General features: G+C 39.2%; 1 protein-coding gene across 1 annotated transcript; it reads right to left on the reverse strand.

Moving 5' to 3' along the window:
• Positions 1-850: 850 nt before the first annotated feature.
• Positions 851-18892, reverse strand: LOC112617108 (ATP-dependent RNA helicase DDX18). Its single transcript, XM_025373822.1, has 14 exons — positions 18753-18892; positions 15738-16022; positions 13651-13794; positions 12167-12302; positions 11711-11811; positions 11398-11597; positions 11198-11312; positions 8723-8862; positions 8330-8491; positions 7811-7963; positions 7038-7151; positions 4228-4284; positions 3765-3942; positions 851-2666 (listed from the first exon to the last, which is right to left on the reverse strand). Exons 1-14 carry the CDS (start codon positions 18835-18837, stop codon positions 2524-2526), a joined length of 2013 nt encoding a protein of 670 aa, XP_025229607.1. The 5' UTR covers positions 18838-18892; the 3' UTR covers positions 851-2523.
• Between the last annotated feature and the right edge of the window lie 7987 nt (positions 18893-26879).

The raw sequence follows: 26879 nt of genomic DNA on the forward strand, positions 1-26879 counted from the left end.
ATCACTTGCAGCCCACAGGACCCAAAGACTTACCGGCATGTAGTGATGTGCTTGGCTCCCCCACCTCACATTCTGCCTTCAAACCTTCATGGCTGCAGCCACCTAATCCCACCTGTCAAACACCCACATTTGCCACCAAATGTGCTCTTAGCACAGGAACCTATGAAGCCCTTACTGTGCATGAGCCTTGCAGATGGTGCTGCTTTCATTCACGGTAGGTGATACCAGTAACTGGCTCCTTCATGTCTGAATATGGCCAGGCTGGTCAAGTCTGGTTGTCTCTTGTCCGTAGCCTGGACCATCCTGCCACTACAATCACAAACAGCACCCAGCAAGTACAGTAGTTCCCCCTTATCCTCCGGGGATACATTCCTGGGCCCCCAGTGGACGTCTGAAACTGTGGACAACACTGAACCCTCTATATATTCTTTCCTATACATTACCTGTGACAGAAGTTTAGTTTATAAATTAGCACACTGAGATTAACATAAAACAATTACAATATACTGTAATAAAAGTCATGTAAATGTGGCCTCTCAAAGTGTATTATTGTACTGTACTGACCTAGTTAGACCACAGTTGACTACAGGTAATGGAGATCATGGATGAGGCTGCTAATGGACCTGAAGTAAGTTCTCATATAGCAGGGCCAACCCTGTCCACTTTGTTTATATGCTTTTCTCACAAAACCTCTTGAGACTGACTCATACTAGAGATAAACAATCTCAAGACCAGTAGGAGTACAGGACATACTGAGAGAGGGAGAGCCAGTCTGGCACAATCAGGTAGGTATCTTGAACGTAAATCCTGGCAGACCAAGCAAGGGTCAACAAAGTATCCATAAACAAAATACAACATTGAGGTAACTATTTAATGACACAGGAAAATAACATGTTATGAAACAAGCTGGTTACAAGTAGTAGGTAGATGACTTCATTTTTGGTAAAAAAATTAAAAAGCGAACATGCATATAAAAATTAGATTATGTACAAAATACCAATAGTATTTACTTCTGCTCAGTAATTAAATATTTTTCCCTTTGTTTTTGTCTTTTAAAAAACATTATTTCTGAAAAAAATAATCAGAAAAACATGATCCTGGAGAGAGTTATTAAACACCAGGAATTAGGAACCCAAGAAGCTAAGCCAGGAGCCCAGCAGTCAAGGTTGGAAGCCCAGGACAGGTCCGACCAGGGTGATGGTGGCCAAGTCCAGAAATGGAAGATTGTTCTTTTCTTTTCCTACGGAATGTTCTTTACCAAAGTTTTCTCTACATTGGATGTTTGCGCACTAATTTAATGGGATCCTAGGATTAACTGGCACAACAGCAAAATGATGCTAGCAACTTTGGTTTTGAACTGCTAAAAAATGTACTATCTTGTAGTTACATACTACATAAAACACACTAGAATAATCAACTGCTCCTACAACAAAGAACTCACCTGACTAAATCACTGACTTTGCTGTTTTGTTTCTAACTTTGTTCGTTTTCAATCCTCACAGCAAATGTATTTTTTGTTTCAGGGCCTGGAAGAGGTATTTTTTTCTCAGAAGGAAGCTAACATTAATGTGTGCTGGGCACTGTCTGATGGCCTGGCTCTAACTCCAAGTAAGCTGCCCTTGTCTTCTAAGTACTCTACAGAGTGCAAAGGCTTACCAAAATCCAAACCACCTTGAATTAAACAAATCTGAATGAGGAGCATCACCATTCTTTGTATGTGTTTTTAAAGTCTTTGCTATGTTACCAAATGAAGAAATGCCGTACATTACACCTCTGTTGATGTAAATGAGGCTCAAACATCTCAACTCCATCCTCTTCCTACCCTCCACCCATCAAACGTTGTAACTGCTTAGTGACACTTTATTCAAATTACAACCCATAGTTTTTGCTCCAAAAACCGAAACACCTGAGAAAGGCCCATTGCTTTAAAATCAAGAATCTATAAAAGCAATGCCACCACCCTAATCCTAAGGTGCTTCTTAGGCATTTCCCAAAGCTCTCTGCTCTTTTACACTGCAGCATTTTCAGGAGGAGTCATTGGATACTGTCAAGGTCCAAGAAATAACTAAAAACAAAAAATAACCTGAGAATCTTTTCTGCACTGCCACCAGCTGCCCAGTATACTAGGTCACCTTTTACAGCGGTGAGCACAGCAATCCATGCCACAAAAGTCTTCACAAAACAAGAAGGAAAGGTAGAAAAAGAATTATATTAAAATAGTAACATACATTTGTGTGTATGAGGGAGGGATATTTAAAATTAAAATATTATATAATCACAAGAAAGACCAGATATTCCTTGCTCTGCCCTTGGGCAACCAAGAAAATTAAAGCCTGTTTTATGTCCCAAAAATAAAAGAGAGACTCGATAGAAGTAACAGTGCTCAGTGCTTGCAACCCAAGTCAATTTATACTCTTGTTAGGTAAGTCCAAATTCTAAAGTCTACAAAAATCCTGTCAAATCAAGGGAAAAAAAAAATTCATTTTAGGACAAAGTTACTCAAGATGAAAGAAAGGCATGCCTTCAGTGAGAGAACTGCCTGCTGTCGGATGATTTCTTGCTAATGTGTTTAAAGATTTTGGACTTCTCAACTTTCTTGGTTTTCTGGTAGCCAAATCCACCACCACCTCCTCGCTTTCTCTGCTTGCCTTCGTTGCTGTTGACGTCTGGAGGCAAACATTAAGGAAATCAAGCAAAAAAGATAATGAACTCCAATCTAACATCTCCACAGAGAAAAAGTCAGCATGAACACTGCTGTCCCTCCACAACCCCATTCTCAACAATGAAAATGTGGGAACAGAAGCCTATGCAATAAATTTCCAGAAAATTAGGAGTGGCCACGTGACTGTGGACTTAAATTAGCAGGTATGATTTTAAACTTCAGTGTGTAATAGTCATATTAATTATTTGTTCCACACAATGAAATTCATGACAGTGAATAAGGATTTATGAGTTTAATCAGGAAGTTGATAGCACATTAAAAAAACACCTCCTGTGTCAAAACGAATGACTATCATTTCTCTTCGGAATTGATTTAGGAATGTCTAAGTGAAGGAGCTGCTCTTTCTTCCACAGGACTCGACATACATTCATTTCAGTTTACTCAGTGCTTACAATGGGGATGGTGACCCAAAATTTGGTCCTCTAGTCCCCTCAGAAGTTACTCCCAATGGCAGTGAAGCACAGGCCTCATTTCAGCCGCTCAGTTTCTTCTGCAAGGCACAAATTATAAATCACAACTGGAGCAACTGGAAGTACTCCTTCCGCCTTTTATCTTAAGCAACACCTAAGTTTTATTTTCTTTTGCTGAACTTGCCACTTTCTTGTATAAAACCCTCCAGGGGCTCTAAGAGGATTAAAACTCCTTGAAAGGTCCCATCCTCTCTTTAGCTTCAAAACATCCCATTCACCTAAGTACCCGCACAGTGCGGCCTCAGCAAACACTGAAGTTTTGCTTTCTTACCTGTGTTTCTGCCTGGAACACACAACTGTCTCTCTCCTTGACAGTCAAATTTGTCTTTTGAAGGCTCAAGGCATAAGCTGCCTTGTCCCTGTAACCCCATCCTCATGATTAACCCCTGCTTGCCCATCCAACCTCTACGTCCTGTGCTAGCACAGACAAGCAGACATTGACTAGGGCGAACACTGGAGCCTCCAGTCTGAGCCAGAACATGCACCAATCCACTACAAAGCCCAAAATGCCCCTCTGTCCCCAAGGCTTTTGCTTCTTAGTTCCACAGTAACTTCATTAAAGAAAAGGATACTCAGATCAACGAAGGGAGGCACCTTGAAACCAAATGACAGAGCAACTTGAGGCAAGTTTAAGTTATTAACGTTAAAGATCTGTTTCAGAGAATGGGAATCATAGGCTCGTATGTATGACTTATATGCTTCCTGGGCTGACTTATGAAGAAAGTAGTTCTTTTCGATCAATTTCTCAAGCTGAAATAGAAAGAAACACTGGTTTTAATAAATAAAAACAAACAACAACCTGCAAAACACCAGATTTCAAATATCCTAGAGCAAAGCCACTCCACAGAAAACATTTAAAGAGGGCACAGAGTGGTGGTAACTAGAACAGCAAGAAACCTTATACACCACACAGTCTGATCCTCACTTTACAACAGGGTAGACTTTAAAGGACAGTGACTGCCCAATGAATTACTATAAAGAGAGTGCTGGGACAAGGTTCCTGTCTACTCACAAGAACGTTTAAAAAGCACATACCTGAGACTGAATGTCAGAAATTTTAGACCAGGAAAAGTCAAATTCACTTAATGGAACCTAGAAATCAAAAGTACTAAGATTAGTAAACCAGGATGATCGGCATTCCGATACTGGGTACTGAAGACAGGGAAGGATGAACCGGCCTATGAAATTCCCTCAGGACAGACAGGAAAATCTGCTTTTTCTAGTCTCCCAATGTTGATGGGAAAGTTTCATCTTTGCTCTGCTGAGTTAGGCAATCTGCACTTCTTTCTTTCTGAAAGGCAAGGAATTGGATAGGGATAGAGTCAGTAAAGCACTTTTCTGTAAGAATCTCTATAATCCTGACTATTTGGAACCATGAAACAGTTTGAAGCTTCTAGTCAGAAGGGCCATCAGCCCCTTTTCTCCATGTCAGAAGAGGGGCCCTAATACCCCATAGTCCTGTATTGAGGCTTGTGATACTGGAGGCCATGATGACCACAGACTCCTACAGGATGGATCTGCCATCAGTTATCACTCATTAAATAACTAGAAAAGCAACAGGCCTGTGGTAGGTGATAGAAAACAGGTGCCTAAGTCCTGGACTCTGCCCTCAGAGAGCTTACCGTCTTGTGGGGGAGAAAGATAAGTAATGAAATGTCAACCTGCAGATTCTGGATATTAGCCCTTTGTCAGATGGGTAGATTGTAAAAATTTTCTCCCATTCTGTAGGTTGCCTGTTCACTCTGATGATAGTTTCTTTGGCTGTGCAGAAGCTCTTTAGTTTAATTAGATATCATTTGTCAATTTTGGCTAGGGCTAATATCCAGAATCTACAAAGAACTTAAACAAATTTACAAGAAAAAAATCAAACAACCCCATCAAAAAGTGGGTGAAGGATATGAACAAACACTTCTTAAAAGAAGACATTTATGCAGCCAACAGACACACGAAAAAATGCTCATCATCACTAGCCATCAGAGAAATGCACACCAGCTCATACCAGCTAGAATGGCGATCATTCAAAAGTCAGGAAACAACAGGTGCTGGAGAGGATGTGGAGAAACAGGAACACTTTTACACTGTTGATGGGACTATAAACTAGTTCAACCATTGTGGAAGACAGTGTGGCGATTCCTCAAGGATAGAGAACTAGAAATACCATTTGACCCAGCCATCCCATTACTAGGTATATACCCAAAGGATTATAAATCATGCTGCTATAGACACATATGCACACGTATGTTTACTGTAGCACTCACTATTCACAATAGCAAAGACTTAAAACCAACCCAAATGTCTATCAATGATAGACTGGATTGACCATCACACACCGGGGCCTATCATGGGGAGGGGGGAGGGGGGAGGGATTGCATTGGGAGTTATACCTGATGTAAATGACGAGTTGATGGGTGCAGCAGACCAACATGGCACAAGTATACATGTGTAACAAACCTGCACGTTATGCACATGTACCCTACAACTTAAAGTATAATAATAATAAATAAATTAAAAAAAAAAAAAAAAAAGAAAATGTGGCACATATACACCATGGAATACTATGCAGCCATAAAAAAGGATGAGTTCATGTCCTTTGTAGGGACATGGATGAAGCTGGAAACCATCATTCTGAGCAAACTATCGCAAGGACAGAAAACCAAACACTGCATGTTCTCACTCATAGGTGGGAATTGAACAACGAGAACACTTGGACACAGGGTGGGGAACATCACACACCGGGGCCTGTTGTGGGGTGGGGGTGGGGGGAGGGATAGCATTAGGAGATATACCTAATGTAAATGACGAGTTAATGGGTGCAGCACACCAACATGGCACATGTATACACATGTAACAAACCTGCACGTTGTGCACATGTACCCTAGAACTTAAAGCAGAATAATAAAAAAAAAGACATGTTAACCTGATGAGCACCTGTGCTGTGGGAACAAGGAGGAGGGTGGGAGATCAGAGATAGCTTCCCAGCAAAGACAGGGGCTAGCTGAAACCAAGCATTCTCGAGAAAGTGTACAAAAGCTGTAGAGCAATTTCAGGGAACTGCCTGTGGTTAGAGGGTAGAGGAAGCCTATCAGCAAGACTACGCCAGAAAGGCCAACGAGGATGGAAATGTCAGGGAGGAAAAGGCGTGATATGCATCCCCATGGCTAGCAATAAAGAGGCCACTTAGGGTTCTGATGGATTCAATTCTGGTGCAACAAGAGAAAGCTAAAGCCAAATTAGGCTGTTTGGGGACTGAGAGGGAGGTAACTGGCAAGAATATAAACCATTTTTCCAATAAGGCAGACTGAGAAAAGGCAACAGACAGTAGCTATTCTGCAGACAGGGGTAGAAGAATAGGTTTAAGGTTGAAGTTACTTTTTTACCCTGAGAAATCTGAGATGGTAAAGCGCCAACTGCAGAGAGACTATAGGCCAAGAGTTGATGAATAGGAGACAGAGGGCAGTGGAGGAGGCAGAGGCTAGAGTGAACGAGGATTCCCCACTGCTTCATATGAGGTAAGAGGAAAGAGGGGGAGCAGAAGCAGAGATGACTAGGTGTGAGGGAGCTTCAAAGGAGTGGAGGTTTAAAAGAGGGCTGGAGGGAATGGGAAAGGAGAGGCTGGGACACAGAGGCGTTGCTGGGTAACAGAGCTAGAAAGCCGAGCCATGTGGGTAGTTCCTTCTGTACTCACTTCTTGGGCTAGAAGTACATAAAACTTTACTTGCTTAATTGCCACAAGAATGGTTGTAATAGTACTGTCCAAACTCCAGACTCCTCTGACACATGTAGAAATGGTGCTTGCTAACAAGCCCTACACCAAGAGAAATTTTTCTCTAAGTAAAGATCTTTACCTTGGATTGTTTCAAGTAGCGAAGAAAACCCAATTCTTCTGGGCGCAATATAAGCAAGGCATGCCCTCTCCCATTTAGGCCTCTGGCTGTTCTACCCACACGATGAATATATTCCTTTGGTGGAGAAAGAAAACTTGAGTTAACACAGTGACTTCCGCATGAGCCCATTTGTGTGTCTGTATCCTGAGTATGTGCACGTCTGTACTGAGATGGTGCACTCCTGCTGTGCTGGGCCACACACACCTTCACCACACCCCTACAAAGCTGGGCCAGCAATCGCTCTGCGCACATCACCCCCAACAGGCCAATGATTGAGGCCAAAAAAAAAAAAAAAAAAGGCTGGACATGATATTTGCATTAACAGTGATCTAATAAAATGAGTATTATGTGTGCTTCATCATCAAAATGACTTTAATCTATTGTTTGCTGAAAAGACTTCTCAACGAAGCTTATTCTACCACATATACTACAGAAGCTTATCTACCTCCTTAAGCAATTTTATTTCCTTCAGGCATCTGCTGTTCTTGAGAGATCATTCCAAGGATCTCATTTTCATAACTTAAGTCCCACTGATACTTCTCAAACCTCTTGCACAGCCCCTCTGAGCCCCGAAAAACCTTAGATACTTATCAATACCAGAGAAATACTGCAGTCACTGTACAGTGGGGATCTTTACCTTGAATGTGGAATGCAGTTTCTGTCAGGGAACTGGGAGAATAAGTGAACTCTTTAATGCAGAGTCATTCTGAAGATACCCCAAGGATGCCAGTTACCTTAGGGTCATCCGGAGGGTCATACTGAACAATCCAGTCGACTTCAGGAATGTCTAGTCCTCTTGCTGCCACATCCGTACACAATAGTGTTCCCGAATCTGCGTTGCAGAACTGGAAGAATGTGGTTGTACGCTTATTTTGCTTTTGCTTTCCCTAGAATTAAAGAAAAACATCCATTAGAGCTGGAATCTTGAGATTGTCTCTAGGAAGTCTAGCAGCAGAACCCCCAAATTGTGGAACTGTTACCCTACTTTATTTCGAGCTCATCCCTTGGCCTGTGTCCTATTTCCCTAACTGTTCTGCAAGCCCCTCAAGGAGGGGCCTGAGTTGTCTCGTACTCTTCGGAAGTCCTCATACCCCTCCACACCCAGCTGCGCTCCCTCACACAGGATCCATTACTTCGTGGTGATCAAACTACTCAGAACAATGTTTGGAGGAGAGGGCAATACCTCCAATCCTACAATCTATAGGGCTTAATAAGCATACCCTGTTTTCAATGGGCTCATCACCATCACTTACATGAATGGCCAAGACGGGCAAATCAATGTAGTTCAGCAACTCATAGTGGTATTTCACAGACATACAAGACGAAAAGAAGACCATAAGCTTCTTCTTTCGGTTCTTCTTAAGGAATGTAAAGAGCAGAAGGAATCTCTTTTCAGAAGGACAAACAACGTATCCCTAGAAAGCGTTTAAGCAGACAGATACAAATGAACCAAATGGACATTTTCCGTTTCCTAACTGGTGTAATTTGATCAACAGCACTGATAAACATAGTATGTAAACTGTCGTGCCTCACCTACGGCATTTTAAAAGTTCGTTAACCCATTTGCTTTCTGAATGATCCTTCCAACAATTACATAAAAACACCAAGTAAGATCCCTACAGTTTTCAGTTACTGATGAAAAGTACCTGCTCAAGACCATCCACTGTTGCATTAGCTTTATCATCATCAACACCAACATACAATGGCTCCTTTTTCAGAGAAATCCTTGCCAGGTCTTCAACTTTTCGAGTTTGGGTGGCAGAAAAGAGCATAGTCTGTCTACGTGCTGAAACAGACATGTATAAAAATAACCCGTCTTTTAGGGAATCTTTACAATTGCCTCACAACTACAAATATTCTAGGTAGAGATATCAGAAATGGGAAATACAATGTCTCTATAGATTCTACAAATACTACAAAAGGTAAAACAGGTATATCATGAAACACTAGGTCTATAAGTTTGAGAACTTAGATGAAACAGACAAACTCCTTCGAAAACAAACAACTGAAGAAAACAGGAAAACTTTAAATAGCCTTGTATCTACTAAAGAAATTTTAGTTGAAAACTTCATGTAAAGAAAATTCCAGGCCCAAATGGATTCCACTGGTGAATTATATTGAACATTTAAGAAAGAAACATCAATTATTCACAAACTCTCTAATAGATTTATTATAATTTATTATACTTATTATATAATTATTATAATTTATTATTATTATATTTATATGTCAACTCATTCTTTGAAGTCAGTCATTACACTATTCAAAAACCTGACATGACATTAACAAGGAAAGAAAACTATGCACCAATACAATTCGTGAGCACATATGCAAAATTTGAAATAGAATTTTAGTAAAGTGAATTCAGCAACATATAAAAAGGATAATGGATCATGACTAGGCAGGTTTATTCTACAAATGCAGGGTGGTTCAACATTTGAAAAATCAACCAATACAATTTACTATGTTAACTAAAGAAAAAACATGATTACTTCACTTCAGCAGACAGAAAAAGAAATCTGATCATCTATTTCTGATTAAAAATCCTCAGCAAACTAGGAACAGAAGGGATCTTCCTTAATCTGATAAAAGGCATCTATATAAAACCTGCAGCTAAATTCATATGTGGTTAACGATAAAAGACTGAATGCTTTCCCCTAAGATCAGAACCAAGACAAGGATGTCTGCTCCCATCACTTCTATTCAGTACCATACTGGAGGTTCTGGCCAGGGCAATCAGATAAGAAAATAAATAAATAAATAAACAAAGAGGTGAAACTGTCTTTATCTGTACATGATTGCCTATATAGAAAACCAAAAGGCTACAGTCATCTGGAAAGTCATACTGAATATTCATTCAGTACAGGATTAACTGTCTTGCTAAATATAAGATCAATATACAATTCAACTGTGTGTGTGTATATATGTATGTGTGTGTGTATGTGTACATATATTAAAGCAACGAGCAATTGGAATTTGAAATTTTAATGAAATACTTGGGGATAAATCTGACAAAAGATGTGACTAAACCTGTATCCTAACCTCCCCCCAAATATTATAGAGAAATAAAATATCTAATACACGGAGATATACCTTATTATGAGTTAATATTGTTTTCCTCCAATAATCTCTATTCAATAAAATCTCAATCAAGATCCAAGACTTTTTTGGAGGGAAGGGGGAGAAACTGACACACCAATTCTAAAATTTATATAGAAATGCAAAGGACAAGAATATCACAACTTTAAAAGAGAACAAACTTGGGGCTAACATTACCTGATGATCGAGACTTAACAGGAGGAACTGGAGCTTTCTTGCACTGCTCATAGGAATGTTAAATGGTACAGCCGCTTTGGAAAACATCTGGCAGTTTTTTAAAAAGTTAAACATATACTAAACTTATACCAACTACGATACTCCTAGGTTTACTTAAGAGAAAAGGAGACATATGCCTCTACAAAGAGTTGTAGATGACTGTTCACAGCAACTTTATTTCCAGAAAGTGCAACCTAATCTAGTGACAGAAAACAGATGAATACTCACTTGGGGACGAGGTATGTGTGTAAGGAGGGGTGGGAGGGAGAAACTGAAAAGGGGCAGGAGGAAACCTTTGAGCGGGATAGACATGTTCATTTTCTTGATTGCAGTGATGGTGTCACAGTGGAACATAAAATTGTACATTATAAATGCACATATAATTATGTCAATTATACTTTGATAAAACTTTAAAAAATAAATTATACAATGAAGGAAACCGTGGTCTTAGTTATAACCAGTTAATAATGTTGCAAGTACTGTAACCAAGGTATATACAAGTAAGGCAACAAACCTATGGCTACTTGGGGGATGTTACATGAGGTAAGAATGGGCAAGAGGCGGAGGACAGGACCTATGTGAAGACTGTTTAACATGCATTATAACTTCTAAAACAGCAAAACTACTATATCAAGTTATTAATCAGTTTGATGCTTGTATTCCAAACTAACTTTCAGGTTAACTGGCACAACTACCTCACTTGGCTATGGTAAAGTTCTGGCATTAGCACAGTTTTTCTATAGGAACAACTCTTATCTACTTCCAACAGATACTTTGCAAACCAAATGCAGATGCTACCTACTTACTTGGCAAAAGTTTAATAATTTGCTTTAATTCTTCTTCAAACCCAACATCCAAGATACGATCAGCTTCATCAATAACCAGACACTGAAGGTTTTTATACATAAACCCTGGGGTATTCTAACAAAACAAAGGACAAAGAACAACTATTAGTTGTCAGTCTATGTTTCATATAAGACAATGAGACAAGCACTACATCTCTTACCTGCATATGGTCCAACAGACGGCCTGGTGTGGCCACAATGATGTTGATCCCATTAGCGAGTTTCTGTGCTTCAGCAGATCTGTTACTGCCACCCATTATCAAGCCATAGGTATGCACGTGGTGAGTCATTAGCTCCTTAAGAACACCAAAAGTTTGCATGGCTAGTTCTCTGGTAGGTGAGAGAATAAGGACTCCCGTTCCTAAAAATGATACATATGGTAAAAGTCTAAACGTGGTTGTCACCATTGAGTCCGTAACAGCTACAATAAACCTCTAGTGAAATAATGGCAGAAACAAGCAGACAAAAGCTTACCATTCCTGGGCATGAACTTTAACTTGACAATGAGTTCAACTGCAGGGATGAGAAAAGCCAGGGTTTTACCACTGCCTGTTTTTGCAGCTGCTAGAAGATCCCTAAATATTAAAAAGGGAAAGGAGAGAAAGACATTGAGCCTACTCATTTACGATGTACTACATACACACACTTTAGGCACTAAGGCTAGAACATGAACAAGATGATGTCTACTTCGCTGAAACTGATCACCTGGGTTATATACCGAAATCATAAGTCAGAACTGTGCTACAACAGAAGTGAACATCTTTCCAACACTTTCCTTCAAACATCAGTAATTAACTTAAAGTCTTTCATGTATGCTGGACACATGACCCAACATATAGCAGAAAATCAACAGAATATACTGGTATGTTCTTTATAATCTACTAGTTCTAAAAGCAGATGCCAGTATCTAAGCTTCAGTGCTAATCATACCTGCCTTCCAGAAGTGGTCTGACACTTTTATGCTGAATTTCAGTCATGTTTGTAAAACCCATTTCTTTTATTGCCTTCAGAGTGTTTTCATTGACAAGATTACATAGAGAAGCAAACGAAGTATCCTCAAAAGCTCCTAAACAGAAGACAATGTATCATCAGCAAATTTATTTTTTTTTTAAAAAGTTAGTATTGCTACAGTTGCCTAAATCTATTTTGCCTAGAAAAGCTTCCCACAGTAAGAAAAGGCTAAACCTTAATTATTCATATCTGATAATACCAACAAAAAGATCCTTTATCTTTCAAGTTTCCTCCATTGTTAACGGCTGTGTAAGTTATAGTCCAGAGTCTATACTGTAACAAAACGAGGGGTATAACTGAGGAATTTAAATAAAATAAAAATACCAAAACAAGGAAAATAGAGTCCAGAGATAAATGAAATGCTTAAGAAATCTGATATAAAAAGTAAAAACATTGAACATTAATAAAAACTGAGTGTCAAGTCAATTTAAAAAAAACTGTTAATCTCACTCCAACAAGACACAGAAGAGTCAGATACAGCCACAGAATGTTAGGCTGAGCCTACGTATCAAGTAGTACAGCGGTTCTTCAGCAGGAGGCATCAAAATCACCTGGGGGTTCCCCACACTCCACATGCCCAGGGTGTAGACCAATCACTCTTGACCTTGGCACTGCTGACATTTGGATTGCATAATTCTTTGTTGTGAAACGCTATCCTGTGCATTACAAGATAGTATGCAGCATCTCTGACCTCCACTCACCAAATGCCAGCAGACTGCCCCTAGCTCTCAGAAGCAAAAATGTCTCCTAGGCTTAGGATGATCTTAGTAGGCTAGGGACAGAGGAGGTTCCTGGGATGTGGGACTTTCAGTGCTAAAACTGGAAAAGTTCTGGGCAAACCAGGATGAGTTACTCATCTTACTTGGGGGGCAAATTTCCCTGCTTGAGAGCTATTACCAAAACATTTGCAATTTGTATTAAGCAGGTCTGGGGTTGGGCCTCAACGTTTTAACAGACAAACCAACCCAAACCAAACAAACAACTCAATTAACTCCTTGACATACCTGGTTAGCAGTAGTGAATTCTAGTCTAAACTTGACTTTATAAAGGAACAAAGGTCAAAGGAGGTTAACCTGGTACAGGGTCAATGATTTTCCTATTACAACATAGAATGAGCCTTAGAAAAGGACAAACCAAAGAATCATAGAAGCTGCTTGTGTGCATACAAAATATTTAGTGTCAGGAATGGACAAAAGGAAAATAATAGGGAACAAAGAGAACTAAAACACCACAAAATAGAAGATAAAGAGAAAAAGCAGCAGAAAGATTTACAAAAAAAGTTTCTTGTTGATAGTTACTTTTTCCAGGTAAACTAAAAGTCACAACTGAACCTTCAAACCTATAATCCTCTAAAAGAGGTACATTTTAAAGAAGTTATGTCTAAAAAACTTCCTGGACGTTACCTGTCAGTCCCAGGGGCAGGCTGGGCACCTCACTCTCATCTTCATCATTATCTGGCTTCTCCACGTTATTTTCTGTTTCTTTAGGAGTCTTGGCATTTTCTTCTTCAGATTCCCCTTTGTTTTCAGTTTTTGCTTTTTTTGCATCTTTGGTTTTAAAAGACAAAACCCGAAAAATTTTTTCCTTAAAATAAAATTCCAAATGAGATCAACAAAACAGAAGATCTCTGATGTACAGATGTGTATTTTCAAAAGCTAAATATATTCTGTGTTACTTTGTTAAGAATTCTGTTAGATGAAAAATGACTGGTTATATTTAAAAATCCAGGGTACAGACAGACTTGGTGACCAAACATTTAGGCTTCTTAACGTATTATAGCATCTCATTTAAAACTTTAAAAAGTTCAACCAAACAGTATAAAGATACCAATTATAAGTCTCACATACTCCACTGAGGGGAAAGAAAGCATATCTGATTAACATAATCCTTAACAACTCATTATAAGCACTCATTTTTCCTCCCACACCAATTACTATCAAAGGCTCTTCATGTTACTAGAGATAAACTGTAAAGGGCAGCAATCCACTTGCCTGGATGACATACACTGGACTGCTCCTTGGCTATCAGGGATGAGGGTGGGAGGAAAGGCAGAGCTTCCTAGCTTCTCATTTCTACATTCACAACTTTCACATGGCCCCAACTACCTTTTCAGTCCTACTTCTCACTTCTCTTTTCAATGTTCGACTCTCGGTCAAATGGATTAACCACATGCTAGGCTTATATACAAATATATGGCAATTAGTGATGTTTGAAAAGAACTGACTTAGAACAGAACCCAGGACTCTCTGTAGCTGAGTACTGGTCTCTTCCCTGTACCTTATGGCCACCCCTCCAGGAAACAGTCAACTTTGTAGGACCCACATGTTCAAAAGCCATAGGTATCTTCAGCTGGCCTCCATGTATTTTGTTTTCCCTGGAATACTTCTTAAAATGTACCCATAAGGTGGCTGGGTGTGGTAGCTTCCGCCTGTAATCCTAGCGCTTTGGGAAGCCGAGGTGGGGGGATCATTTGAGCCCAGGAGTTCAAGACCAGCTTGGACAACACAGTGAGACCCCATCTCATTAAAATACAAACAAACAAAAACCCATAAGGTTACAACTCCCAGCACTATGATTCAATGTTCGAGAGCAGAAATAATACCACTTCCTGGGGCATACTCAAAACAAGAATTGTGAAGGCAATAATTTTAGAACAGGATTACAATGACTTTTGTTTGAAGGCATCATGAAGACAGTAATGCATGTTTGGGAAAGTTCAAAGCTCCTTTCTAAATAAAATCCTTATTTCAGGTAAAATACATGAATAAGATGTTCTAACTCAGGGGCTGGCAAACTATCTAAAAAGGGCCAGATAGTAAATGTTTTAGGCTTTGCAGGTCCTATGGTCTCTGCTGCCATAAACACAACCAAATAGGCACTGCTATGACCCAGTAAAACTTTATTTACAAAAATAGGTAGAAGGAGGGATAGTTTGCTGACCCCTATCTTATCCTACCTTGAAATCTCTGCTTGTACAAATCTCAAGTAAAATGTCCATTCTTTCATCCGAGCTTACTGAAATTCCATCATCTTCAAAAAATATTCCTTCCTTTTCCTCCTGCCATTCTTAGCACTTGGAAATTAATGTTCTGTTTATTCAGAAGTTTCCTACTTTATATACTTTGTAACTAAGACTCCTTTCAAAGAGAGGAATTTATGGTAGGAAAATGGGAAGAATCAAGCAGAAAAAAAGGTAACTTAAAAAGAAGAAAAAATTTCTAGAACTCTAAGGAGAGTCTTTTCTGAGAGTGAGGTTTTCTCCAAGGTTAGTGAAATTAAAAGTCTATTCCTCAATATTTTGAGTAAAGTTAAAATGGACTCCCCATTTCTGCCAATAAAATGTTTCCATTAGCTACCAGGCTAATCTCTAATATACTGGTGAGTACAGGAAATTCTCATATGGCATGTGCACACAATAGTAATAGAAAGAGGAACAATAACCGTCTGTGAAAATCTAAATGGCTGAAGTTCAAAGATAATAAATACCTACCAGGCCCAGCATCATTCACCGTTTTCCTCTTTTTCTTCTTCTTTTTCTTTTTTGATTCTGAATTGGGAGACTGCATTGCTGCTTCTCCATTGGTTAATACGGTGGATTTCTGGGGAGATTTTTTAACTTTTATATTTCCCACTGCTTCTTGAGACATGTTTCCATTTTGAGTTTCTGATAAGCCCACATTCACACAATGTTTTGATTTTTTAACCTTTCCACCTCCCATTGTTTCTTCAGATACATCTCCATTTTGAGTTTCTGATAGGGTCAGATTTGAGGCCCCTGTTTAAATAAACAGAACATACACTGTGACAAAGAAGGAGAAATTTACTTATAAACACTGAAATCCCAAATGAGAACTTCCATGGCTTCCTGACACGAATTATTTAGCTTTTCTTCTCTTTCATGTAATTAAAACAACTTATAATTTTATGGTGTTCCCTTACAGGGAAAGTAAGTTATCTTAAAGAAAAAATACTGGAAAAGGGAAAGCAATACTGATTTCTTAACTTCAAAAGACAGTACATCTGAGTTTAAGGAGTCTAGGACAGGAAAACTTCAATGAGGTCAAATATTTAAACAGATGAGGTCAGATAATGGCAGTTACAGAATAAACATAAATATTTGATAAACATATGATTAACTGATATACTGAAAAAGACATTTACAACTCATTCGCACATACCACTTCAAAACATTCAACCCCAACTCTACTAGACTGCAGTGAGTTGAAAATTCAGTTGATAAGACCACTTATTTGCCCCAATATTTATCACACACGAATACAGTAATGCGTGCACAATGACATTTCTGTGAATTAAAGACAGTATATACAGTGACTCCATAAGAGTATAAAGGAGCTAAAAAATTCCTATCACCTAGTGCCATCAGTTGTTGCAATGTCGTAGTGCAACATATTACTCATGTTTGTGGTGATGCTAGCGTAAACAAACCTACTGTGATGCTAGTCATATAAAGTACAGCACACATAACGATGTACAATACATAATACATGATAATAAACAACTATGTTACTGGTTTATGTATTTACTATACTTTTGATCATTACTTTAGAGTGTACTCCTTCTACTTATTAAAAAAAATATGAGTCGACTGTAAAAGAGTCTCAGGGAAAAAAGTATTTTAGAAGGCACTGTTATCATAGGAGATGACAGCTCCATGCCTATTGTTGCTCCTGAACATCTTCCAGTGGGACAAGATGTGGACGTGGAAGACAGTGATACTGAATGTGTTTGTGTCTTTACATTTTTAACAAAAAGCTTAAAAAGAAAAAAAAACCAGAAAAATCACATACAATAAGGACATAAGGAAACTTTTTGTACAGCTGTGCAATGTGCTTGTGTTGTAAGCTAAGTGCTAAATTTTTTTTTTTTTTAGTTTAACTTTTTTTTTTATTATTATATTTTAAGTTCTAGGGTACATGTGCATAACGTGCAGGTTTGTTACATATGTATACTTGTGCCATGTTGGTGTGCTGCACCCATCAACTCATCAGCACCCATCAACTCGTCATTCACATCAGGTATAACTCCTTAACAAGTGTATAAGGTAAAAGTTACAGCACGCTAAGGTTAATTTAAGAATAAAAGTATTAAAAAACTAAACAGTATAGCCCAAGTGTACAGTGTTTATAAAGTCTATAGTCGCGTACAGTAATGTCCTAGGCCTTCACATTCACTCACCACTCACTGACTCGCTCAGGGTAACTTCCAGTCCTGCAAACTCCATTCATGGTAAGTACTCTATACAGATGTACCATTTCTAAAAATCTCTCATGTCATATGTACCGGTATTTTTACTGTACCTTTTCTATGTTTAGATATATTTAGCAATACATACACTTACCACTGTGTTACAATTCTCTCAGTATAGTACAGTAACATGCTGTACAGGATGACAGCTTAAGAGCAACAGGCTATACTATGTAGCCTGGGTGTGTAGCAGATTTAGGTTTGTGTAACTATAAGCTGTTCGCAGAACGACAAAAGCCCCTAATGTCGCATTTCTCACAATGTATTCCCCCTCCTGTTATGTGACGCATGACTGTATCTGAGAATGTCCTTACCAAAGGCTTCCTGTGTGTTTACTGAAAAAGAGAAAACACCATCTTTTGTTCAAATCTACTTACACAGGCACTGAAAAGTAGTTAGTAACGCTGTAGTATTATTCTATAGGAATTAGAAATATAAGAGTACTTCAAAACATATTCCTAAAATTCACAAACCTATTGCCTCCTGCAGAATTTTTTTCAATTAATGTCTGTTGAAAACCTACTGGGGCAAGGCACTGTGCCTCCAACCTTTCCCTCGGGTAGTTTATATCTTAACCTGGACAATAAGTTAACACAATTACTTCAAGATCTGTGGCCCCACTGTCAGGACACTGGGACTGCAAATGAGGTAGGTAAGAAAGGTGACATTCATGTAAAATCCTTTTCATTTAGGTGACCGCGCAGGACACAAATATGTAGAAGCTCTTGTGAGAAAGTGCTACGAGAGTGTGTGGAGGTGGGTAGAGGAAGGCAAGAGTATCAAAGAAGCTCTAGAAACAGCGAGACGGGCTTTCGGAGAAAGAAATATGGGAATTAAACAGATGTGAAAAGTGGGTGGAAATGAGAACGTTCCATGTACCCTAACCGGAAATGAGGGATGGGGTGAGGTGCGACTTGCAGGTGGTGAGGGAATCAAAAGGTAACGTGGAAATGCAAAAGGCAGGGTTAGCTGCAAGCCTAGAAGTGAACCGGGAGGCCTCCTGCTCTAACGCTGTAAGAAGAAACTGATTGCTCAGAAAGGTCAGGAGCAGCGCTGGAGCCACGCGACTAGTCGGTAGCAGCGCAGGCCCCGAGTGGAGGCTGCCTTTTCACTCTCCCCAGTCACACACTCTGCAGGGGACGCTGCCTCCGTCACACGGAGCAGCTGGGCCCCCCGCCGCCCGAACGCGCCAGGACTGGCGCGTGGGACTCCTGAGCCATCGCGAGTCAACGCATCTCACCCTGCAACTTTAGGTTCCGCTGCCGCAATTTGAGATTCCGCTTCTCGATCTTCTTACGCAGGAGTTTCATCGGCAGGTGAGACATGCTGTCCAAGAAGTGCCTAGAACAAGGCGCCACACAGTACAGCTACTCAGTTCTCTAGAACAAGGCGCCACACGGCACCGCTACTCAGTTCTCAAGGCTGACGTTACTTCCCTTCCGGTCACATGTGCGCAGCTCAGCTAACCGGAAGTGCGTCACAGGAACGCTGGTACCCGGCGGAGCGACAATGCTCCAGAGCGGAAATGCTTCCAGAGGCGCGCACCACGATACCTTTAGCGACCAAAATCTTTGCATCGCCCCCTGGAGAAGTGGAGGCCAGGCCCTGCACTGACTTCACGCTGTGCTAAAGCTAATTTGAGCACCCCCTAGAGGAAGATTGAAGAAAGAGCATGGAGGGGAAGCAGTCCATAGGGAGTTGGCATTTTTATGTTCCTGTCCTCTGTGGGTGCAGAATTAGAGAGTTGACCCTCCCTGTACCTGGGTTTCCTATCTGTGGATTCAACCAACTCCCCCATTGAAAACATTACCAAAAGAAAAATTAAAAATAATACAGTTTAATGACCACTTTCATAGCATTTAGGTTGCATAAGGTATTACAAGTCATTTAGAAATGATTTAAAGTATACTGGAGATTGGGTGTATAATAAATGCAAATATTACACTATTGTATGTAAGGGTTTTGAGTATCCTAAGATATTGGTACCCATAGAGGGTCCCGGACTCAATCCCTTGTGGATACTGAGGGATGACTGTATTTGGGAAACTGAATAAAACTAAATTATATACATGCGTTTCTAAACTTGTTTGGCCACTCTCCTCAGAAATACAATTTCTGTGTCACTTGGTACACATACACACATAAATATGACATTTCTCAAAATAATATTCTTGCTTTTCACTCTATTTTTGCTCCAAGTCCATTCATTCCATCCTAAATTATTCTTTTTAGCTTACTAAAAATACCAATTGCTATGAATTTAAATTAACTTTACTACATTAATAATAGGTTGACTGCAGTTTGAAAAAGAGGTTTATATATTCCCTAAGTATACCCATGGACCCTTCAGGAGTCCAGGACGGAAACTGCAATCTGACTAGCTAATAGTCATCTTTTTTTTGGGATGGGGAGGAAGACAGGGGTATGCATACAGTATTTAATTTTTTAAAAAATTGTTATCAACATTAAAATCCTTGGAGATTTCCATACAAATTCGTATTTGTCTTTAAAAATTGGCCCAATGCACTCAAATTCCCCTTAATAGTAATCAGTTTGAGCTGAACAACTGGAAGAGTCCATGAAACCTGGATTAACCTGTTTACTTGGAGTGGCAGAACATGAGACTCTGGAGATTAGACGTGATCATAGGGAGGAACAGAAAGGGAGAAAACTTGGAAGGGAGTTTAAACAGAATGTGAAAGAATTGACTTGGAAATCACATTGGATTGGACTGGAAAACCAAGACAAACAAATAATAATGTGCTTAGATTAAGTTGTTAGTGATCAGGCAGGCTGAAGGATGAGTCAGAAATTTAAGCACACACACACACACAAACATTTATCTCAGTGTAAATATATATGCCAGTTTAAATTTATATATATATCAGTATATATATGTATATACACCTATGTATCTATCTCTATGTACATACATATATATTTACATGATTACATGTGTGAGTTTTGGGTCTGTGACTTTGAAATAGATATAACTGATGTCTATATAGAAAGTGCTCAAAATTTATTATTTCCTTTATGTTGTAACTTAAATTTGTGGGGCTGTGTTTTGGTAGTAGTAATGGAAAGGTACTCCCTTTTTTCTAGAGTGACTTTTTCTAGCTAGTAGGGAAGATTGGCAGTCATTTCCTCAAAACCAGAAAAACACACATTTACGAAGTGTTTAAGACATTTAGATCAGAGAAGCCGATCCTTTGAGGTGCATGGAAATGCTTAATGTTAGGGATTGATAACCTTTTAAGAAATGTAGATAAAGCTACCAATGCCAATTCTTCTGGATTTTTAGAAGAAGAATGAGAAATTATAACTTCAAATCAACTCTCAAAATTAGGGTTGAGAGTTATTTTTAACAGAGTGAATTTCTAAGGCCACATCAGCAGTTACTCTAGCAAAGAAAACAATGTCATTGGGTTAGCTACTCAAAAATTATCTGTGAGGGTGAAGTAACAATCACATGCTTCTGAAAATCCTGTTGTTCCTCACAGCTGGAGCCTATCCCAGTATCTATTCAGAATGAGTATCAGTCTTTAAAACTTCTTGCTTGGGCTCTCTGTCACAGGGGTCTCTCTCCTCAGAATATGGTCATTCGCCATAAAACAATCACATAATATAGTCATTATGCAATTATTTTTTGAGCATTTTTGTGCTAAGAGTGTGTGGTAGGCATGTGCTAAATCCTGGGTATAAAATGGTGGACAAGATAGACCTGGCTCACCTGTGTGGAGCTTACAGCGCTTACATGGGGAAGACAGAATATTAAACAATTATGGTAAACTATGATGGATGCAATGAAAAGGAAGCACATGACAGGAGCAACATCCTAGCCTTGGGAAGGGGTCTGGGGTTGGAGTCTGTCATTCAGTATTCATTGTGCATTGGCACTGAGCCAGCAGCAGGCAGAAGCAGGAAGGGAGTTGCTGTCTTTTTGTTGTTGTTGTTGTTGTTGTTGTTGTTTTTGAGACAGAGTTTTGCTCTTGTTGCCCAGGCTGGAGTTCAATGGTGTGATCTTGGCTCACCGCAACCTCTGCCTCCCGGGTTCAAATGATTCTCCTGCCTCAGCCTCCCGAGTAGCTGGGATTATAAGCATGAACCACCACACCCAGATAATTTTGCATTTTTAGTAGAGATGGGGTTTCTCCATGTTGATCAGGTTGGTCTCGAACTCCTGACCTCAGGTGATCTGCCCACTTCAGCCTCCCAAAGTGCTGGAGTTACAGGCCTGAGCCACTGCACCTGGCCAGGAGTTGCTGTGTTTTACTTCCTGACCAAAAATAATTAAATTTAACTTAGAACAGGTCTTATTCATGCTGGTTTTTTTTTTTTTTTTTTCAGTTTTCACTTGAGAACCTTAAACCTGAGACAAGTGTTTGTAAAATAAAAAGCAGATTTGTGTAGTTTCTTGTCATTCAAATAAAAAATGGCCCACTTCGCTGGGAAAAGAAATCAATCTATTTCACCAACATCATAGAATTGTGAGCCAGAAATAACTGACTCATCCACTCCAATCACTGCATTAGGACTCTTAAAGTGATTTTCTAGGAACTTTCAAATGCTATTTTCTACAAGGTTAACCACTCTGTCGTGTATTGGAACTTCAAAAGTGCTATGTTATTGTAAATAAGCATGATGTTGCCTCCTTCACATGACCTGACATTCCTGGACCAGAGTCTGGTTCTGTGTATTTCTACATTGTAGAAAGCAGATGGCTGGTACTTAAGAAAGGTCTTCTTCAGTGAACTGATGGGCATAAGAGTGGAGAGATCATTTTAAAGAGCATCACCACAATTCATGACAAGTCATTATTATTGCAGTGGTCCTAGGAGCTGGAGAGGACACAGAAACATATAACAGAAACCCTTCTCTCAAGAAGTTTATTCATTTATTAATTCAAAAAAATACCATCTATCTGTTCCAGGTACTGTTTTAGGCCCCAGGAATCCGCAGTAAACAAGACAGGAAAAGTCCTTATTTCCAAGGAGATTACTGTCTAGATAAGGGAAGACAGGTATAAGTAAACCAAGTGATTGAACAAGATATCTTTACATGAAGCGAAATGCTGGGAACATATTACAACCAGACAGTGCAATATAATAGAGAGAGATGGGTGGGAGGGCAGGACACATGCTACTCAGGTGGGAGGTATTTTTTGAGGAAACAAAGATCTAAGGTCAGAAAAAGGCTGTCAAAGACAAGCCTTAATATGCTGTTAAGTAACAATTCAAGGGATCAAGAGCAGATTCGTAGCCAGGAGAATAGGAGGAGATTTGCAGGGGGAAAGAGTCTAGGAGCTGGGTCAGGCTTGAGTGAATAAGGCAATAGTGACAATGTTAAAATGAACTGCATTTGACTTCCTTCCCTTTGAGTCATAGAGTCTGCCCACTGATGATTGAATCATAGACTGATTCTTGCTTGTCCAATATGTTGTGGAAATAAGATGATGGAAATGATTTTTAATACACTTCTTATGTGGAACAATATTAGACTTGCAAAAATGTTGCAAAGACTGTGCCCTTTACCCAGTTTTCTCTAACGTTAACAACTTAAAGCCGTGATACAGTTATCAAAATAAGGACATTAACATTAGTAAATTACTATTAACTAAATTGGACTTTATTCAGATTTCACTAGTTTTCCCACTAATGTCCTTTTTCTTTTCTTTTCTTCTTTTTATTTCTCCTGAAAAAAAGGAATACACATGCAGAATGTGCAGGTTTGTTACATAGGTATATGTGTGCCATGGTGGTTTGCTGTACCCATTGACCCATCCTCTAAAAATCCCTCCTCTCACCCCTGACTCTGCAACAGACGCTGGTGTGTGTTGTTTCCCTCTCTGTGTCCATGAATTCTCAATGTTCAACTGCAACTTATGAGTGAGAACATGTGGTGTTCAGTTTTCTGTTTCTGTGTTAGTTCGCTGAGGATGATGACTTCCAACTTCATCCGTGTCCCTGCAAAGGACATGATCTCATTCCTTTATATGGCTGCATAGTATTCCATGGTGTATATATTCCTTATTTTCTTTATCCAGTCTATCATTGATGGGCATTTGGGTTGGTTCCATGTCTTTGCTATTGTAAATAGTGCTGCAATAAGCATACATGTGCATATGTCTTTATGGTATAATGATTTATATTCCTTTGAGCATATACCTGGTAATGGGATTGCTGGTTCAAATGGTATTTCTGCTTCTAGATCCTTGAAGAATCGTGATACTGTCTTCCACAATGGTGGAACTAATTTACATTCCCGCCAACAGTGTAAAAGTGTTCCTGTTTCTCCACAGCATCGCCAGCATGTATTGTTTCCTGACTTTTTAACAATCACCATTCTGACTGGCATGAGATGGTATCTCAATGTGGATTTAATTTGCATTTCTCAAATAATGGTCAGTGATGTTGAACTTTTTCTCATGTTTGTTGGCTGCATAACTGTCTTCTTTTGATAAGTGTTTGTTTATATCCTTTGCCCACTTTTGGATGGGGTTGTTTGTTTTTTTCTTGTAAGTATGTTCAATTTCCTTGTAAATTCTGGATATTAGGCCTTTGTCAGATGGGTAGATTGCAAAGGTTTTCTTCCATTCTGTAGGTTGCCTGTTCACTCTGATAATAGTTTCTTTTGCTGTGCAGAAGCTCTTTAGTTTAATTAGATCCCATTTGTTAATTTTGGCTTTTGTTGCAATTGCTTTTGGAGTTTTCGTCATGACGTTTTTGCCCATGCCTATATCCTGAATGGTATTGCCTAGGTTTTCTTCTAGGGTTTTTATGGTTTTGGGTTTTACATGTAAATATTTAATCCATCTTGAGTTAATTTTTGTATATGCAGAAAACTGAAACTGGACCTCTTCCTCACACCTAATGCTTTTTTTCTGTCCCAGGATCTAATCCAGGATACCACATTGCATAAAGAAAATTTTCTGAAATGTGATTTTTGCCATTTCCTAAACAATTTGTATTTGGGAATAAATGAGAGGTGTGACTACCAACCAGAAGCTAACTTCCACCCCATGGTCCTTACCACATTGTCTTTTTTAACTAGTTCTTCATTTTAGCTAGTACAACCCATGATCTCCCTCCTCCTTGCCAACCCCTTACCCTCTTGAAGTAGTGTTGGTATTTACATGATCATCCTTTCATAATAATTTTTACAATCACCACACCAACTTATTTCCTTAAAAATTTCTGAAAATGGACCACTTTTGGAGAATGAGTTTAGGGAAGCACCTACTAGATCTCAACCCTCTACCTAGCTATTTTACTCCAACAAAATGAATGAGAATTCTGATTCCCCACCAACTGATTTTGTGAAATTTATCAAACTACCTTCCTGCGTCATAACTTCTCAGCTAATTTTACCTACTTGAGGACAGGAATGTTATTTCATTTATCTTTAGAGACTGCCCACACTTAGCACTTTCCATTGATTCATATTTTCAAACCAGTATTGACTATCAATGATAACACGCTGGGAAATAGGCTAGGTGCTAGGGATAGAGAGAAATCAACCAAAACTCTCACCCTCAAAGTGCTCACACTTTGGTGGGAGTCAAAGACATCTTTAGTTACATTTAGACTTGTATGCCCTACATATTACGTAGCATTTAGCAGGCACTCAATAAATGTTTGGCATCCTGTTTTAAGATGATACTTTCTGGTAGCAGTGGAGAGCATGGAGGTGAGATAATCAATCAGGTGACTGTTGCAGCAGTTCAGCAGTGATGTTATGAAGCTCACAGTGTCAGAACAGAGTGAGTTTAAATATATTTTCTGAGAAAGAATGAACATAACTGGGTGACCAATTGGATGTGGGAGTAAAGCGAGAGGAAAAGTAAAGAATGCTTCTGAATTTTCCAGCTTGGGATGTGTTATATAGAATACAGGAAGAGGAAAGAAGTTTGGAGAATGGTGGTAGAAAGGAGGAAGGGAAAGGAGAAAATGGGAGAGATAATTAATTTGGTATGGGACATTTAGTTTGAAAAGAATTAAATGTAAAAGATGATCCACAAATATTTCTTGAATGAGTAGAGGAAGGAATGCATCACAACTTGAGTAACTGCGGATTGATGAGGAAGTTGAACTCAATGGGGCTAAATTTGTTCTGTAGATACAATTTTGAGTCTGTGATGAAACTGCCCAACAGTTTTGGCAACTGGAGCAGGTAAAAAAGGGCCAAGAACAGGTGGTGCATGAGCTGGATCCTAAGCCTGGATAGAATTTGGCTGGCGAATAAGATAAACAGAAGTGTAAGGTAGGATTGTGCCTCCTGTCAACATGGAGCAGACTCATTAGCAGTTTTTGAGAGGCACTGGTAAGTAACAGTCAAGATAAGGATATGTGGGAACACATCGTGAGGTCTCTAATAAGAGGTGGCAGTGTGGGCATACTTTGATGATATATGGCAATATTACATTCTTGAGAAGGGCAGTAGGATGATCAAAGTTATGCTTTTGGAGGATCTATTAGTCAGCAGTGTTCAGGTGGGTTTGGATAAGGGGCAGCATTGAGACCTGCTGGTGACTGGCTTGGTAATTCAGGAGTGAATTGGAAACAGTTTGAGTGCTTGTGTCATGCCCCTGTATGACCTCCATTGCTTGGAAATCCTCCTTTGTCTTTTCTGCTTCCACTTAGTCTTACCCACCTGTCACCTTCCAGACTCCGCTTCAATGCAGCCTCCCTTGCAAAGTTCCCCTAACTCTTATGCCCTCCCGATGGCATGTTGTATATGGTTTCTGTGGATGCTCTTTTCACACTGGATGGTAATATACTCTCTTGAGTATCTTTCTTTTCTAGTACACTGTGAGTTCCTTAAGGGCAGAGATACTACCCGTGGGTTCCAGAACTGGGTTGAGCACATAGTAGACATTCAGTAAATTGATTCTGATTTATGCTGCATAAACTAACGACAGGAAGAATGGAAAGAAAAGTGAACTAAGGATACATTTGGAGGACATAACGGGTAATATTTACTGGATAATTTAAGGAAAGAACTGTCACCTATAGAATTCATATATTCATTGAGGGTGGAGTGGAAGTGGTGCGTTGTTTTCAAGGTAATAAAGTCAGTCAGGAACAGCATCATGTATGTGCAATATATATAAATATGTATTTTTACATATTTATATATTTTATATATAATATTTCTCATGTACATTATACAACATATGTAATGAAGTATATGATAATATATAAGTATATACAATTATATATAGTGTTATATTAAAATATATAAACATTTAGTTTAGAAACTATAACCATATGAATGTAGCACATTACAGTTTTCAAACAAAATACTTAGATTTCAAGAAAAAAATAAAATGGGGCCGTTAAGCACTCAAGGTTTGGAATGAGAGAGA

Source organism: Theropithecus gelada, unplaced genomic scaffold (genome assembly GCF_003255815.1).
Source record: "Theropithecus gelada isolate Dixy unplaced genomic scaffold, Tgel_1.0 HiC_scaffold_15883, whole genome shotgun sequence".
NCBI lineage: Eukaryota > Metazoa > Chordata > Mammalia > Primates > Cercopithecidae > Theropithecus > Theropithecus gelada.

Excerpts from the sequence above, each read along its gene's own strand:
- LOC112617108 (XM_025373822.1), bottom strand. The coding sequence starts at position 18,837 with ATGTCTCACCTGCCGATGAAACTCCTGCGTAAGAAGATCGAGAAGCGG. Across the intron at positions 16,023-18,752 it reads GCGGAACCTAAAGTTGCAGG|GGGCCTCAAATCTGACCCTA; the intron begins GTGAGATGCGTT and ends TTATTTAAACAG. Across the intron at positions 7,152-7,810 it reads ACCCTCCGGATGACCCTAAG|GAATATATTCATCGTGTGGG; the intron begins GTAACTGGCATC and ends TCTCCACCAAAG.